This window comes from Zootoca vivipara, chromosome 6, assembly GCF_965207765.1.
Source record: "Zootoca vivipara chromosome 6, rZooViv2.hap1.1, whole genome shotgun sequence".
NCBI classification, from domain to species: domain Eukaryota; kingdom Metazoa; phylum Chordata; class Lepidosauria; order Squamata; family Lacertidae; genus Zootoca; species Zootoca vivipara.
Window position 1 is genome coordinate 55,222,029 of NC_142589.1, and position 16,347 is coordinate 55,238,375.

General features: G+C 47.1%; 1 protein-coding gene across 3 annotated transcripts; it reads right to left on the reverse strand.

Annotated features, from left to right (window-relative positions):
* Positions 1–172: 172 nt before the first annotated feature.
* TMEM39B (transmembrane protein 39B) lies at positions 173–13,898 on the reverse strand. Of its 3 annotated transcripts, none has more exons than XM_035117607.3 (9): positions 13,785–13,898; positions 8,977–9,209; positions 7,296–7,515; positions 6,440–6,523; positions 4,988–5,142; positions 4,539–4,875; positions 3,619–3,806; positions 2,496–2,616; positions 173–684 (listed from the first exon to the last, which is right to left on the reverse strand). In XM_035117607.3, the coding sequence occupies exons 2-9, from the start codon at positions 9,102–9,104 to the stop codon at positions 448–450; spliced, it is 1,470 nt and encodes a 489-aa protein (XP_034973498.1). In that variant the 5' UTR covers positions 9,105–9,209; positions 13,785–13,898; the 3' UTR covers positions 173–447. The 3 variants fall into 3 exon arrangements, with proteins under 3 accessions (XP_034973498.1, XP_034973495.1, XP_088528367.1); XM_035117604.3 differs by having other exon boundaries at positions 6,431–6,523; XM_088672241.1 differs by lacking the exon at positions 173–684 and adding an exon at positions 1,638–1,826 and having other exon boundaries at positions 6,431–6,523.
* Positions 13,899–16,347: the final 2,449 nt, after the last annotated feature.

Here is a 16,347-nt window from a genome sequence, read left to right on the forward strand (position 1 = left end):
CACGGGGGGGTGGGGAGCTGAGGAAAGAAGAGTGGCCTAAGTCCACCTGCCGAGTTTGTAGCAGAGGAACAGGGGACATTTGCTTGGCTAACAGGTCAGGCTTTTCGCCACTTGTCTAACCAAGGACCTGCTGCTTTGCTCTTGCTACTGGACAAACCAGGCTGACAACAGCTGGGAGTATAAAAATAAGATATTTACCTCATCATATCAGTTATCAAAGAAAAACAAAACAAAACAAAAAGACAAAAAGCAGTGTAAAAAAACAAACATACAAAGCTCAGGGCCGGCCTGACTGCTGCACATTGCCATCCAAGCACCGCCCTCCTGCACCCTTTTGGGGGTAGCCTCCTTCTCAAGCAGGGAGGAGCAGGTGCCCAGGGCGGCAGAAGCATCTCCGGCTGCCCCCGACAAAGTGGCAGAGTTGGTTTGCCTGCTTGCGCAAGGCTTTCAGTTGAGCTTCTGATCAGTGTCTCTGGTGGCGGAGTACGAGTAAGCTTTGCCCAGCACCAGTCGGTCCCGCAGGAGCTTGAAGAAGGCATAGTAGTTGCTGAAGAGGATCAGGGCCAGCGAGATGGTCTGGTGCCACTTCTCTGACACGATCAGCGAGTAGAGCTGATAGAAGATGACGGCTCCTTCGAGGAGAATCAGGATGTTTAAGATCCGCAGGGGTTTGCTGAAAAAGAACTGGACGGCCCAGAGATGGGTGAGGCATTGGCAATTTCCTGGGGACTGCTCAGGCTGGCCTTCCCCAACCTGGTGCCCTTCCAGACTCCCAAGTTCCCATAATCCTTTTGGACTCCAAGGTCCCATAATCTTAACCACTGGCTGTGCTGACTGTGCCTGATGGGAGCTGTAGTTCAAAATATCTGGAGGCCACCAAGTTGATGAAGGCTGGCCTAGACTTTTGTCTGCAAGAGGACTGGAACCTTGCTCTTTTGTTAAAACTACTAAATCTATTTAAGTGCATTCTAAAGTAAATGCAGGTGTGCACACTGATAACTTCCATTTGAATCTGGAGACTACCTTCCAACCTTTATTGCAGTGATTCTCAAACAGTTCATCAGGGGTTCAGCAACGGCGGACAAATGTCCTTGAACTCCAGCCACTACTGATCATTCCCTGCAACCTGCAGCCATAGAAGAGTGTTGGGTGTTTTCTAGGGTGCACCCTCTATCCACAGGAGACAAATTGTGCTGGTATTAACTTTTGAAGCCCTAAAGGGGATGTGAACAGGTTGTCTTCACCTTATGAACTTGCCTGAGCATTAATACTGGCCTCAGAGGCCCTTCTCTCTCCCTTCTTTGGTTGCTGGGAAACTGGCAGGGGCTACAGACACAGCCTTCCTTGGTTGAGGTTAAGACAAACTCCCTCTATCTCCATCTTGAATTCTGCATGTTGAATTTTATGATCTTTTAATAAACAGGCATTAGTTTAATTTCAGGGCATCAGTTCTTCTATGCTAGCAGTTGCACTGCTATGATTTCACCTTGGTGTACAGTAGTAACATTTTATTCTCTTTCTTTCTCTTTCTTTCTTTCTCTTCCTTTCTCTTTCTTTCTTTCTTTCTTTCTTTCTTTCTTTCTTTCTTTCTTTCTTTCTTTCTTTCTTTCTTTCTTTCTACCTACCTACCTACCTACCTACCTACCTACCTACCTACCTATTGACTCCTCTTCAGACATTCTTCTTTCCACGTTATGTGAGCAGGTTGGGGCAGGGGAAACAGGGGGAAATGTGCCAGTTACTCCACCACCCCAGTATCTGTGCTCTCGCCATGAGGCTGGACAGCAAACTGTACTCACGAGAGGCTTCCTGGGTATTTCAGAACTCTGGAATAACAAAAGGTTTTGAAAGCAAAGGGAGCCTCCATGTGCACTGGGGACCTGCTGATTCACAGTGGGTGGCAGGAATGGCCATGAGAGCACAGCTTAGCACCCTCATCCCTGCAGACCCCTTCACATGCTTACTTAGGCCAGAAAGAAATGCCTGAAGAGCCATGGTGGCTATGTTCTATGCTGGAGGTGGCATGACTCCGAATACCAGTTGTTGGGAATCACAGGTGAGGAAAAGTGCTGTTGTGCTCAAGTTCTGCTGGTGGGTTTCTCACAGGCACCTGGTTGGCCTTTGGTCTGATCTAGCAGCAAGGTCGTTCATATGTTCTTAAAAGCACTGATCTGGCAACCAGGCAAGTGCATGCTTTTGTGCCTGCTCCCTAAAGATCTGTAGAGTTCTGGCTGCAGAATGTGGCTCCTTTAGGTAGCCCACCAGACAGAATGCATGAGTGCCAACTTAGCATAGCGATTAGTGTGTCTATGGTAAAACTCTTTGACCCAATCACTCTCTCAGTCTCAGATTAGCCTACCTCACATAGGGGTTGTTGTGAGGATCAATGGGAAGAGGTTCTACCTTGAACCTCACACCACTGGGCTCCTTAGAAGGATCTCAGCACACTCAGTCATGCATTCATCATTCTGTACTGGAAAACAGCAAAAGCTTACATGAAACCGGAAGTGGGAGACATCTGAAGGCACAGCCACGTTGTAGTGGCCGACGGCTTTGTACACATTTTTGCTGTGTTTCACTAGCACCCCCTGGGGCCACATGCATTCCTCGGTCCACCTGAAAAATAAATTAAGAGGCACCTGAGATGGGAAAACTCCATAGACTCAGTCCTACTGTGTGTAATGGTGAATCGTCACAAGGAAGCACTCAGAGAACTGCAGAGCAAGTCACTGATGTTTTGGACTATAATTCCCACCAGTCAGTAAACAAGGGCACCAGGCTGTTCTAACCCATCTACCCAGACATGAAATTGCAGAAATTAGCTACTCCTGATAGTGCTATTTCAGGTGTGGGCATGCACGTTGTGTGTGGAGAACATCTTCCTAGGGCTGCCAGCTATTTACTTTTATGCAAAAGGTGTTGAACTCTCTTATCATCATCCTTCCTTTTAAAGCCTTTGAAGCTGGTTGAGTCCAACAAGGACTATGCCTGCCATAAAAGCTCCCCAGGCTAAGGAATGGCAGGCTTTGAGTACCAGAGCAGGGGTCAATGAACAGTGGAGATCTGCTGCCTTCATGCACTGCTGGTTGGGCTCAAAGTAATATCTGGTAGCTTGACAAAAATAGGGGAAAAGGCACCCATATGCACAGGATTTGGGCCAGATCAAATGCTGGCAACCCAATATTTTCACCCTACCTGCTTCTGCTATTGCTTCATGTGACCAGGTATGCCAGGATGAAAAGGGAAGCACTCATTTTTACTGGTGTGTGTATGTTTCTCTCTTTTGATCTGATTCGGCTTCTGATACACACCTTAAAGAAGGCATGGGTGGAAGAGCAAAGGGGCAGTTGTCCAAGGAAACCCAATGGTGTCAACCGGTGCCTTTCAAGCGGTGTTCTTTAGAAACCAATTAAGGTTCAGTGTGAGCAGGAACTTACATGAGAGGCAGCTTGCTCATCACACCCTGTGTGTCCCAGGACACCCTCTCAGTTGACTCAGACCAATGCTGAGGTTGCACATAAGCTACCTGCAGCCTGTCCCAGGATGCAGGTAGCTACCTACCAGCCCCAAACATGTTTTTAGAAAGAGTATGGGAGCCATGATCAGAGATCTGCTTACTGATGCTGTAGTACGTTGGAGCAGAGTGCTGGGTCAACCTTCTGCCAGCAGCCCAGGTGGGCTGCAGCCTTGTGGAGGAGGTCACAGTAGCGGGCAGGCAGCAAATGCTGCATGAGGATGACAGAGGTGCTTATGGAGACCAAGAGGAACAGCTCACACGACCATCGCTTGTCGTAATACTGGGTATTCTGTAGGAAAGCAAGGCGGGAGAAAGAGCATGCACAGATGTTAGACAGAGGCATGGTATCTTTAGAGCTGGCCTTTCACCTCCACAAAGTAAACCAATCCAATCTGCATCTACCAAGAGAACTGCTTTTGTAGCTGCAAGGCAATAAGATTGTGAGAATATTCTACAGCAGGGATGGCCAACTCCTGGGCCACTCTATTTCACGGGTGGTGGCAGAGGAGGCCAGAATGTACAAAATTTCAAAGAGTTGCTAGCTACTGACACCATTTGCTGCCTTTGCCTAAACAAAACACACTCATGCAAATCATCTGTGGCCCAACAGGAATGAAGACCACACATGTAGTACAAAAAACCAAAAACCGCAAATTCTGAAAAGCTGCCAAGCCTGACTACCTGCTTTAAAGAAGAGCAAGTAAATAACGGGAAATTCAAAGGCAACAATATCCACTTACGTTTCCTTCCAGGTTGCCACCCACAAAATAAATGTTTGTGTTAATTTATGTTTCAGTTTATGTGTTTGTTTCTTATATTATCTGTTTCGTCAGTACTTCACTGCGTGTAGAAATTAGCTTGCTGTACAAAGGTAAAATCTGCATTTATCACTAGCCCATTTTTGCCTCTGGCACGAAGCCTCTGAAAGGTTCCTCAGAAGGAAGTGCGGTCCCTGGGTCGAAAAAGTCCCCCCTCAATTAGATTTTGTGCTGCAGAGGCAACTCACCCATTGTTCACATACCTTCACAAACCAGACGGGCACAAAGGCCACATAGTATGCGCTGAGCATGGAGCTCACTAGCACCTCCTTCATGCGCCAGTTGAAGTCCATCTTCAAGTACTCCACCTCGTTGCGGATCAGGTCCGGGGAGAGACAGCAGGCGTGGGTGGGCATGGCTTCCATGCCATACAATTGCCGGGTGTGCTGCTTCCAGGTCTCCTTGAGAACAGATAGGTAGGCCTTGCCCCTTGAGCTGACCTCACCTGTGTCACGGGGGCCAATGTTGGCCACTTGGGAGAAGAGGCCAGTCTTGCGGAAGTCGCAGTTCAGCTGCAGGAAGGGGACATACATACCAAACCTGGGAAGGACAGAAAGAGAGGGGCTCTGAAATTTCTCACTGTTATTATTTATTTGCCCAAGGCAACCCAAGGCAACTTATGATCATTTGAGGAGGGTTTTCTGGTACTTACGGATAGCACAAGAACAAGAGGTTGAGGAGTGAGTAAGTCCTGAAGAGGTGGATTATGGATCGACACAAACTCCAACCTGCCCCAGTAAGGACAGCAAAACGAGTGATCACCAAGAAAACAGAGCGTGGAAGAGAGACTTTGCCAGTATGAGAAGCCTGGGAGGAGGAGGAGGAAGATAAGACAAGTCTGGCTTACTGGATCAAGCCAAAGGCCCATGTAGTCCAGCATTATGTTTCAACAGTGGCTAGTCAGATGCCTGTGAGAAGCCCACAAGCAGGACACAAGCTCAGCAGCACTCTCATGTTCCCCAGTTGTTGGAATTTCAAGGCATCCTACCTCCAATACTGAAGGCCATTGTCATGACTAGCAGCCACTGATAGCCTTATTCTCAATGAATTTGTCCAATTCTTTTTTAAGAAACCGCCGAGACCACATAACCGCCGAGACCACATAACACCGGTCTTGAAAGATCTACATTGGCTCCCAGTACGTTTCTGAGCACAATTCAAAGTTTTGGTGCTGACCTTTAAAGCCCTAAATGGCCTCGGTCCAGTATACCTGAAGGAGCGTCTCCACCTCCATCATTCTGCCCGGACACTGAGGTCCAGGGAGGGCCTTCTGGAGGTTCCCTCGTTGCGAGAAGCCAAGTTGCAGGGAACTAGGCAGAGGGCCTTCTCGGTGGTGGCGCCTGCCCTGTGGAACGCCCTCCCAACAGATGTCAAAAAGGAAAACAACTACCAGACTTTTAGAAGACATCTGAAGGCAGTCCTGTTCAGGGAGGCTTTTAATGTTTAATAGATTATTGTGTTTTATTTTTCTGTTGGAAGCCGCCCAGAGTGGCTGGGGAGACCCGGCCAGATGGGTGGGGTATAAATAATAAATTATTATTATTATTATTATTATTATTATTATTATTATTAAGTCTCCCAAAGTGGCAAACATCACCCCATCTTATGGGCATATATTCCCTCTCCCTTTCGGGGGAAATCAGCAATGCTTCAGAATTCCCAGTTTTAGGGTTGCAGACTCTAAGCATATTCACTAAGTCTCAATTAATTCAAAGGGACTTAGTTCTGAATAAACATGCTTGGGATTGCACTGTTATGTGCCTTAAGCCAAACATCCACTAAGGACTGCTTTACTCCATCTGTGGTCTCTCTGCACCCATTAAGACAGTCAAAGAAGGCCATGCTTTACAGACTGGGGTGAAAGGACATAATAGTGGGTCTTGTTTTTTGGAACTCCCTCCCTAAAGAAGCTCACCAGTGCTAATCACTGCTTGCTTATGGGAAGCCAGTAATAAGACATATCCACTGGAATGAATAGAGGCTGCCACAGAGCACAGCTGCTCTTTACATAATAAAGAAAAGCTGAAACAAGTACAGGTTTAAATACAGGAAGCGAGTAACCCCCCAGATAGGGTGGGGGGCTCCAGGCCTCTACCTCCTTCACCTCCTTCACGATAGCACCAATCAACCTCCTTGCCAGAACAATGGTTGTCACTGCCAGGACGTTGAAGTCGATGAGATGAAAATTCTGTAGGAAGAAGCATAAACATAAAGAGGACCTGATTGGTCCACAAGCTTATAGAAAAATGAAAATGGAGAGGCTTCCATGGGCCACTGAGAAACATATGAGAAGTTATAGCAGAAACCCCCCCAACCAAAGATTCAACTTCATGAAGACTAAGGGCAAGTTCACTCACTCCAAGATTTACTGCTTCTTTGAGCTGAATTCCACCTGTTTTCTTCTTCTTCTTAATTTTAACTCATATGGGTGAATGCTCTATGACCATAGAACGGGACAGGTTTGCCTCACAATACCCACAGCATTAGGATACTGCCTGCCACCACCCGCAGTCAAGGAACCTTTGTGGACCTGCCTAATCTGAAAGAGGTTGGGAGTGCAATCCTAGAATTCACAGAACGAACCTGACCTTCTTGGCTATTCCATGCAAAGTGTGCTCCATGATGCTTCTGGATGCTGGCTAATGCCTGATCAGATCTCTGAAGCCAGCTTTGCTACTAGTCATAAATATGAAATGAAGCAGCTGTTTTCAGTTTCTGATTATTTAATGCACATCTTTTACAGCAAAACCTGTCCTGTTATATAACATGTTCTGTCAAAAGGTGTCACTGTAGAGCCCTGTTCAAGGAAGCAGTGCAGGGTCTTCCTCTTTAAGAAAGCTTTTAGATAATAATAAAAAAGCTTCGGTGTTATTTTGTGTATATATGTCTATACTTTTCTTGACCTTATCAATGTGATTTTGTGATCTTGCAAGTGAGCAGCAAGATATCAAGATACTCACCAATGAGGTATGGGATGGAGGGTGTGATGGTGGGTACCACCACACTGTTTTGTAGATGTTGATGTAGTGGACAAAGAGGGCGATAAGGTGGCAGAAGAAGAGCTGGAGTTCAAACAAGATGCTCCTCTCAATGGGCAGCTCTGGGATCTTGCAGTGCTGAAGGGGAACCACTGTCTGGGTTGCCAGAGGAGGGCTGGAAAGGCCCGTCCCTGAGCCACTCCTACAGGGGAAGAAGGGCAGAAGGAAAAAAGACAGCTCAGAAAAACTGAATGCGAGCGTTCAGATCCATCCACCTAACAATTAGGCCTGAAATTGCTAACATGAATGTGCCACTTTTTTACCAATGTATTGCATTCTCCCAATCTCCCCTCCTCTGTGCCATAAGCAGCCCCCCACTCCATGCCCCCTACTCCACCCGTCTTGCCCTCCCTTCAGTGTCACTATAGTGTACTTTCCCAAGGCAAGAAAGGGTGATGCGCCTGCACTGCCAAGGTCTTACAGCAATAATAATAATAATGATACTATTAAGTTCTGTAAATCATTTCCAGTGCCTTTTTGAAACTCATGGCAGCTGAAGACAAAATAATTAAAAACAGAATCAGTTATGGCAGCATACAGTATCCCAGACTGGACTACTGTAATGCTTTCAAAGGGATACTTCTAAAGGGAACCTGGATTGCTTGTGGGCCTAGGTAGTGTCTGCAGTAGTTACACATTCAACACTGAATTTAGAGCACCAGTAGCCGCTAAAGACCTAAATGGTTTAGGGCAGGGATGGAGAACCTGTGATCCTCCGTAAATTGCTGGACTGTAACTACCACCATCCCTGAGCACTGGCCACACACACAGAGGTTGATAGAAGTTGGAAGTTGTTAAACATCTCAAGCACCAGAGAAAGATGCCTCAGCCCTAGTTTAGATACATAGTATTAGAAGGCTGCCCTACAGCTATATAAGCATGACAAGGCTCTTAAAAGGCACCAGCCTCCTCACTCTCTAGCCTCCCACTAAGGTCAGTCAGGCTGGTGGGTGCCATGTAGACCTCCAGTTTCATATGGCAAAAATTCTCATATTGCACAGCAAAGGGATTTAGAGTAGAGCCTGACCTAAATGGGACACAGTGAAAGTGCTCTCATTGGGAGTTGCAGTCTCTATGAAATCCCAAGCATTTGCAGTGCTTTTTCAAAGCTGACAGTGTTTCATATTTGAAAAACCCTAACAGTCCTGCAAGTTAGGTCAGTATTGCTATCATCATACCGCAGGTGGAGGCAGTGGTTGATGGATACAGCTAGTGTGTTTGTGGCTGGGGTGAGATTTGAATCAGCATTTCCCTTGTAGAGAAAGGGTCATAGCTCAGCGCTAGAGCATCTGCTTTGTTGTACAGAAGGTCCTAGGGTTTGATCCCTGGCATCTCCAGGCAGCGCTAGGAGAGACCTGTCTGAAATTCTGGAGAGCTGCTGCCAGTCAGTGCAGACAGCACTGAGCTGGTTGGACCAATGCACTTACTTGGTGTATAGCAGTTTCCTATCAACTTTTCTAAGCCATTGTATACAGGAGAAAAGAAGTAGCTAAGCTTGACTGGGTCAACTTTGAGTGCTGGAGAAGCAAGAGAGAATTCAGATAGGACAGACAGTTCTGTATCAGACAGAATGATCCAACAGTCTCTGGGGGTTCATGCCCACCTGGTACGGGAGCGCACGCTGGTGACTGAAGAACTGGTGGAATGGCCAGCGCCCCCAGTGGCTCCAGTTTCACAGAGAGGATTGCGGCAGTAGGACGTCCGGTTAGGGCCCCTTCTTCCCCCTGCCATAACCACTGATAGTCAAAGAGGGTTGAGCTCTCTCATCAAACGATTACTTTGGTTTGAAGAACTGGAAATGCTAGGTCTGGGTAGTCATAGCAATTCTTTAGGTATCTGCAAAACATCACAGTTCTAAAATTTCCAGAGGAATTTGGTACACACACTGACACCAACCCTTAGTGTGTGAACCCTTAGGCTTCACAAAGATTCTCTTAGTAATCATTACAACAGCCCTGAAAGGTGGATCAGTAACATTACTCATATATTGCGGATTCAGGGCTGAGAGTGGCACACCCAAAACTGCTTAGTGTCTTCATAATAGAGGAAAGACTGGAACGAGGAGCTTGAGCTTTATGTTACACCAACACTCTTCACATATAATCATTTCAATAGCTAGTTCTAGTATAACTAAACCCTTTAGAAGTAAAATAAAAAAATTCCTTCAGTAGCACCTTAAAGACCAGACATCCCCAAACTTCGCCCCTCCAGATGTTTTGGACTACAATTCCCATCATCCCTGACCACTGGTCCTGTTAGCTAGGGATCATGGGAGTTGTAGGCCAAAACATCTGGAGGGCCGCAGTTTGGGGATGCCTGTTAAAGACCAACTAAGTTTTTATTTTGGTATGAGCTTTCGTGTGCATGCACACTTCGTCAGATACCCTTTAGAAGTATTAGGATGTCTTCACGTAAAAGAGTGCATGCCATGGGGATCCACAGCGGCAAAACAGGTGCTCCCCATCTCACAGGCATGTCTGCCTGCCTGTCTATTAGAACACAAATATTTTTAGTGTGCACAATGCACTCCCTAGGAATGAGAAACTGGTGTCTAGACATCAGAGCTGTGTCTAGAAATTCAATGTTGGCTCCTAAGAATATCACTTTCTTTTCCTAGCCCTAGTTATTAAGGAAGGGAAGGTTGAGCCAAAGCGGCAGTGGTGTAACGGAGGACTTTTCTTGATCCTGGGCTCAAATCCTCACTCAGCCATGAAACAAACAGTGATCTTGAACCAGACCCTATTGAGTAACCTATTTCACATAATGGTTGTGAGAATACAATGGGAGAAAGGGTGGTGATGGTGGAGGAGGAAAAAGATGTATGCATGCTGCCTTCAGCTCCTTGGATGGGGGAATGAGATATAAAAGTGGCAATAAATATGATCCATTTCCAAGCACCTTCCCATTTCCCATTTGTAAGAAAAATCACCAAAGCAGCTTAGAATTTTAAAATAATTAGTGCAGTACAATAAATGTCCATGGCAATAAACATTTACAACCATTACAGTAAAGTAAAATTTTAATGCTCAGCAGTGATACAATGAAACAAAACATCCATGAAAAAAGCTTTCTAAACGCACAATGAGATGAAACATATTTTTGCTACTTGCCAAAGGTAGGCACAGATGGAGCCAACCAAACCTCCTTTAAGAGAGCATTTGATACTCTTGTGTCATCGATCCACTTGCCATACACTTAGTGACAGAAAGAGACCTCAGCAAAATACTCACCATTGTTTTCCAAGGGCACTCTACAAGCCCTCCTCCCCAGATCCACTTGGCATCTGGGCAGATTTTGCCCCTACTACAAGCTAGCACCCAATGTTGTCATTCCATTCTTTGGGAGAAAGTTACAGAAGAGCACCCAGGGACACACTGGGAGAGGGGCTCACTCTACTTTCTAGTAACCCCTAGCCATTAAGAACCAAGCCCTCTCCTACCTATGTAGCCCCACCCTGAACTCCACTCTTCGGTGACATCAAGAGTATGGAAATGCAGTGGGCACTCGATTCTATTTATGGAAGGAATAAAAGGACGAGGGTCACCAAAGTATTTGGTGGAAATGTGCTTTGCATGCAGAAGTCCCAGTTTCAACCTCTGGCATCTCCAGAGAGGGCTGGAAACGGCCCCTGCCTGAAATCCTAGAGAGCCTCTGCCTGTCAGTGTACACCAGTGTTTCCCAACCGGGGGCCATAGAGTCCCCTGGGGGCCCCCAGGATTGGCCAATCACATGCGGGTAAGAGGCCGGGCTGAGAGCTCCTTTTTGCCATACGTATGTGCTTTCTTGGAGCAGTTCTGGTTTGTTTCCAGTGGAAGAGGGCGATTGCTGAGGCTCCTGTTTTGACCAGTAGAGCAATCCAAAGTCCCCAGGTCAGGTAAGTGCGATGGTGGGGTAGCAATGGGTAGGGCTGGGAGAGCTGGAGCTGCTTGTTGCTGCCGTCAGTGCTGTGCCCAGTGGCAGCCTGAGCCTGACTCTGCAAGGTGTAAGCCACCCCAGCGCCTAGCTGAGCGGGGTCGTCTGCTGTAAATAACTAAGTGTCTACTGACTTCAGTTGGCCTTACTCCCAGGTAAGGGTGTGGGGGGCTATAGTGTTTTATCTAGGCAGCCAGCTCTCCTTCAGATGATAAGATACTTTTGCACCAGGTCAGTGAGGACTTTTTAAAATTCTCCCATATATACAGAACTCCCTGTACACCTTTCCTACACTGCAGGGGGTTGCACTAGAAAGATGATCCTTGGGGTCCCTTCCAGATCCATGATTCTATGTTTTTCTGCTTCAACAACATTTCATTATGTTCCTATCATTTTATGTAATTGTATTTTGTATAAATTATAAAAAATATAAACAAATCATGTTCTATTATTAAACAAAACAGTTAAATAGCTACCTTTCTACCAGTAGGACAGGAGGTGAAAAGGATAGCCAGGATTTTTGTTAGGGCGCAGGCTTTTGTTGGGGTGGGGGCAGAACTTCAGATTTGCATTGATTTTTACTTATGGGGGGGCAACTGCCCCCTGCCCCCTCTTGGCTATGCCCATGAGGGGCCATAGGAAGGAAACAAGGTCAGAATGGGGTCATGGTTGGAAAAAGGTTGGGAAACACTGGTGTACACCATTGGGCTTCAACAGGTGCATAAGGACCCACTGGTGGGTTATGGCCTGGCCTAAGGCATACGGTACTTATTCTATTTATGGATGTAATTATATCCTATCTTTTATATGCTGAAATATCAGGGTGGAGTACAGCAATAAGACTTCATTAGAGCTGTGCAAAACAATCATTAAAATGACTAGCGAGTTAAAAAAAAAATCCAATACCCTGTTTCTCCGAAAATAAGACGTAGCCATAAAATAAGTCATAGCAGGATTTTATAGCATTCAAGGAATATAAGCCATACCCCAAAAATAAGACATAGTAATAGGCGCAGCAGCAATGCCAGCTGCGGCAAGAGGAGGAGAAGAAAAAAAGACATCCCCTGAAAATAAGCCAGTGTGTTTTTTTGAGGAAAAATAAATATAAGACAGTGTCTTATTTTCGGAGAAACATGGTAACTGCATAAAGAGACACATAAAAATCAAAAGGAAGGATGCTTGCTGAATTTCTGCTGGAAGAGTGTTCTGCAGCATGGGATCAGCAATGCAAAATGCCTGACTTCTAATGGAGGCCAATTGGGCCTCTGTAACATGGTGAATGGCAGCAGCAGCAATAATATTCCTGTACAAATTGGTAGCATAAAATGAAAATGTGGGTTCTCAAACACAGGGACTGAAGAGGTTGAGAGCTATTGGTGTCAATATAACAATATAACAGAGCTGGGTGGACCAACAGAATCAAAGACGTAGAATTGGATGGTACCCCAAAGGTCATCTAGCCCCCTGCAATGCAGAGATCACAATGAAAGAATCCCTGACAGATGGCCATCTAACCTGGAGAGTCCAGCATCTTCTGAAGTTGCCCATTTAACAGTAGTTTGAGACTCAGAACTATGTAGCTCCAGTGTGTTCCTAACATTATACATCAGGTCTGTGCAACCAGCGATTCTCCAAGCCAAGCGGCCCACAAGCCATGTATTATTGCCTGCCAGGAGATCACAGTCACCAGGAGTCCCCACATGCACCCCAGACAGGCATCAAACCCTCAAGGTTTTATCACAGCCCACATTTGACACAGCTAAGGAGCTGGGTTTGGCTTGATGGGCCAAAGCTTATGTGCAGGCCTGCTGGTTAGTGCAGACAACACTAAGTTAGGTGGATCAGCTTCTGGCTCTGCCTAAGCCCTAAGGCATCTTCGTGTGACAATAAAATAAACTAACAGCTGCTGCTGACAAGCAGGGATAGTTTGGCAATTACCCTGAACAGCACCTGCCTTGTGCTGGCAACACGGGACAAAATGGCAAAGAGCAGCAGGTCCAAAATGAGAAAGAATCAGAGGAGTGTACAAAGAAAAAGTAAAATGTTGGAGAGGTGGGGGCGGGGAGCAATGGGAGCTCCAGCAATAAAGGGACAGACTTCCTGGTCCCTGTAAATATGCAAGACCAAAACCTCGAGTAACCACTGTAAAGGAGAGAGAAAGCAGGGGAAATGCTTGAGTGTGTCTTTTCCCTTCTCCCTCCTTCTCCCCTTTCCCTTTTGTGCCAGGCCATTTAATTCTTAAAAGACCGAGGACACTTGTAAGCCACAAGTGGGAACCGCCCCCGTCTCCCCAACAAGCTAAAGAGCGAGCGTAAAAAACTAAGAAACACAGATTCTGGGGGTGGGGCGGGGAAGTTCAGGCCATGTGGGGAGTCGGCACCCAGGGGGCGCGGATGGGCCGGGCGTCAAGAGGGCGCGAGGGAGCCGTGCGCGGCGGGAGGGGCCAGCGACGGCGGAGAGAAGCCTGCGGACATCCCCTCCTTCTCCCCGTCGCCTTACCCATCTCCCGCAGGCGTACCTCGGTCGGAACCGGGTGGTGGCGGCGGCAGCGGCGGCACCACAAGCAGCGAGGAAGAAGATGGCGGGCGGAGTCTCGCGTTCTCTACTAAGGAAGACGACGGCATCCGACGAAGGACAAAAGGGGCGGTGGGGGGAAAGCATTGGCGGAGGGGGCGGAGTCAGTCACGTGGCTCGTTGGGCGGGAAGAGCGGCGGGGTCTCAGGTCGTGTCTTCCTTGGGCGGCGGGTAGCGCGCGGGTTGATGAATGGAGGCGGCCCTTCAAGCGCGCGAAGAGCCGCTGTCAGTTCAGGGGATAGTTAAATGTCTGTCTCTACCGTAGGAGCCTGGCGCCAGCCACGTGGAGCCTTCAGGCAGTTACTGGACTACAACTCCCATCATGCCTCATCGCTGGCCGCTGGTGAACCACTTCTGATGAAGGCCGGAGACCTCTTCGCCCCTGCGGGGATCCTAACGGGCGACTGCTGGAAGCCCTCAAGTACCAGCTACACGCATGCGCGCACCCCGCTTTCCCCTGCGGCTTTTGTGTACTCGCCACATGCTACGTGAGAGACAAGGATGTGCATGTGGACCGCTAGCTGCCACCAACATGGACAAAAGCCACTTATGATGGCAGTTGAAGCCCAGTATCGAGAGCCACCGCTCCTGGCTTACTGCCACCGACTGCGGGATCTCCTCAGCCGAACCTACGTGCCAGAGCTATTGTGGGGCTTAACTGTGAAGAGGGAGAATAACGGACACCACCTTGATCTCCTTTGTGGAATACTGATGCAACAGTCAGTCAACCTGGTCCCTACTGCCCACTAGTGGGCGTTTCAGGATTCCAGGTGGGCGGCAGGGGGTTGCAGCACTGGTGGGCGGTAAGGAAATTTTGCCATCAAGATGCATTAGTGGGTGGTAGGTATAAAAAATTGACTACCCCGATCTAAAGAGTACTTCACACTTGTATTTTTCTAAGGTCTTTTAAAAAACCCACCCTAGCGCTGACAATTAGGATTGTGCACTCCACTGATTCAACACCCCTCTCATGTCATATAAGCACATAGTGGGGGGAAGGGAGTACAAAATAATGCCCCCCTTTGCTGCCAGATTACGACATTGCAATACAGTGCTGATGCACTATTTATGGAGGGGGCTTTGCTTGCTTACCACTACCACCAACTGCAGCATGACGGTCAGCTAGAGAGAAGGCAGTCATTTGATAAAGCATGCCTAAGAAGCAGGCTTCTTTTGGCTGAGGGCCATTCTAGTAGACTTCATAGGCTCCACCACTCCAGAACTCCTAATGAGCTATGTACTTCTAAAATGAGAGAACAGCCTGCAAGGCAAATAACACACCCACCACTGAGCTCTTACACCTTTTTGTAGATGTGGGTGGCACTATGGTCTGACTAAACCAGTGCTTTTCAACCTTTTTTGGGCAAAGGCACACTTGTTTCATGAAAAAAATCACGAGGCACACCACCATTAGAAAAGGTTAAAAAAATTAACTCTGTGCCTATATTGACTATATATAAATCAAATTTTTCAATTTTCCCCACGGCACACCAGGCAACATCTCGCGGCACACTAGTGTGCCGCGGAACAGTGGTTGAAAAACACTGCTCTAAACCACCAAGCCTCTTAGGCTTGTTGATCGGAAGGCCACCAGTTTGAATCCCCGCGACAATGTGAGCTCCCGTTGCTCTGTCCCAGCTCCTGCCAACCTAGCAGTTTGAAAGCATGCCAATGCAAGTAAATAAATAGGTACTGCTGCAGTGGGCAGGTAAACGGTGTTTCCGTGCGCTCTTCCATCATGGTGTTCCGTTGCACCAGAAGCAGTTTATTCATGCTGGCCACATGACCTGTAAAGCTGCCTGTGGACAAATGCCAGCTCCCTTAGTCAAAAGTGAGATGAGTGCCGCACCCCCCCCCCGTCGCCTTTGATTAGATTTAACTATCCAGCCGTCCTTCACTTTTCTAATACCTTTAAGAGCTGTCAGTGCTGTCAACAGGTTGGTCTGAGGGCCTTTTGTATTCACCTCAAATTTTACCACTTGCATAATCTGTTACCTTACTTTGCACCCTTCCAATATTTTACTTAACACATCTGATGAAGTAGGCGTCTCTGGATAGGTCACATTGCAGCAACAGACACAAAATGGTACCAAAGCAGTGTTTTGACCCGCAACACATATAATTTGTGTACAATGTCCACTAAAGGGCATAGACTCTTCAATTTCTAAACTGAGATGCTGAAGCTGTAGATCCCGTCACCATGCCTTCCACACCAAAGCACACTCCCAGTTTAGATATATACATCAGGCAATGCATTCTCCGTGTAGTCAGCACTGTATTCCATGCTGCAGAGCTGAGCACTCCTATACCTTATGGTTGCTGACTGGAACAAAATAAATCCTGCTTTGGCTTCTCTTGTTACCCTTCACCTTCCAAATGTTTTGTACCGTAACACCAATAACCCTCGACTACTGGTAATGCTGGCTGAAACTAATTATAGAGTTGTAGTCCAGTAAATAAATAAGTAAATAAAAAATCAATCGATCGA

Excerpts from the sequence above, each read along its gene's own strand:
- TMEM39B (XM_035117604.3), bottom strand. The coding sequence starts at position 9,104 with ATGGCAGGGGGAAGAAGGGGCCCTAACCGGACGTCCTACTGCCGCAAT. Across the intron at positions 4,876-4,987 it reads CTCTTGTTCTTGTGCTATCC|GTTTGGTATGTATGTCCCCT; the intron begins GTAAGTACCAGA and ends TGTCCTTCCCAG. Across the intron at positions 3,807-4,538 it reads TGCCCGTCTGGTTTGTGAAG|AATACCCAGTATTACGACAA; the intron begins GTATGTGAACAA and ends GCTTTCCTACAG.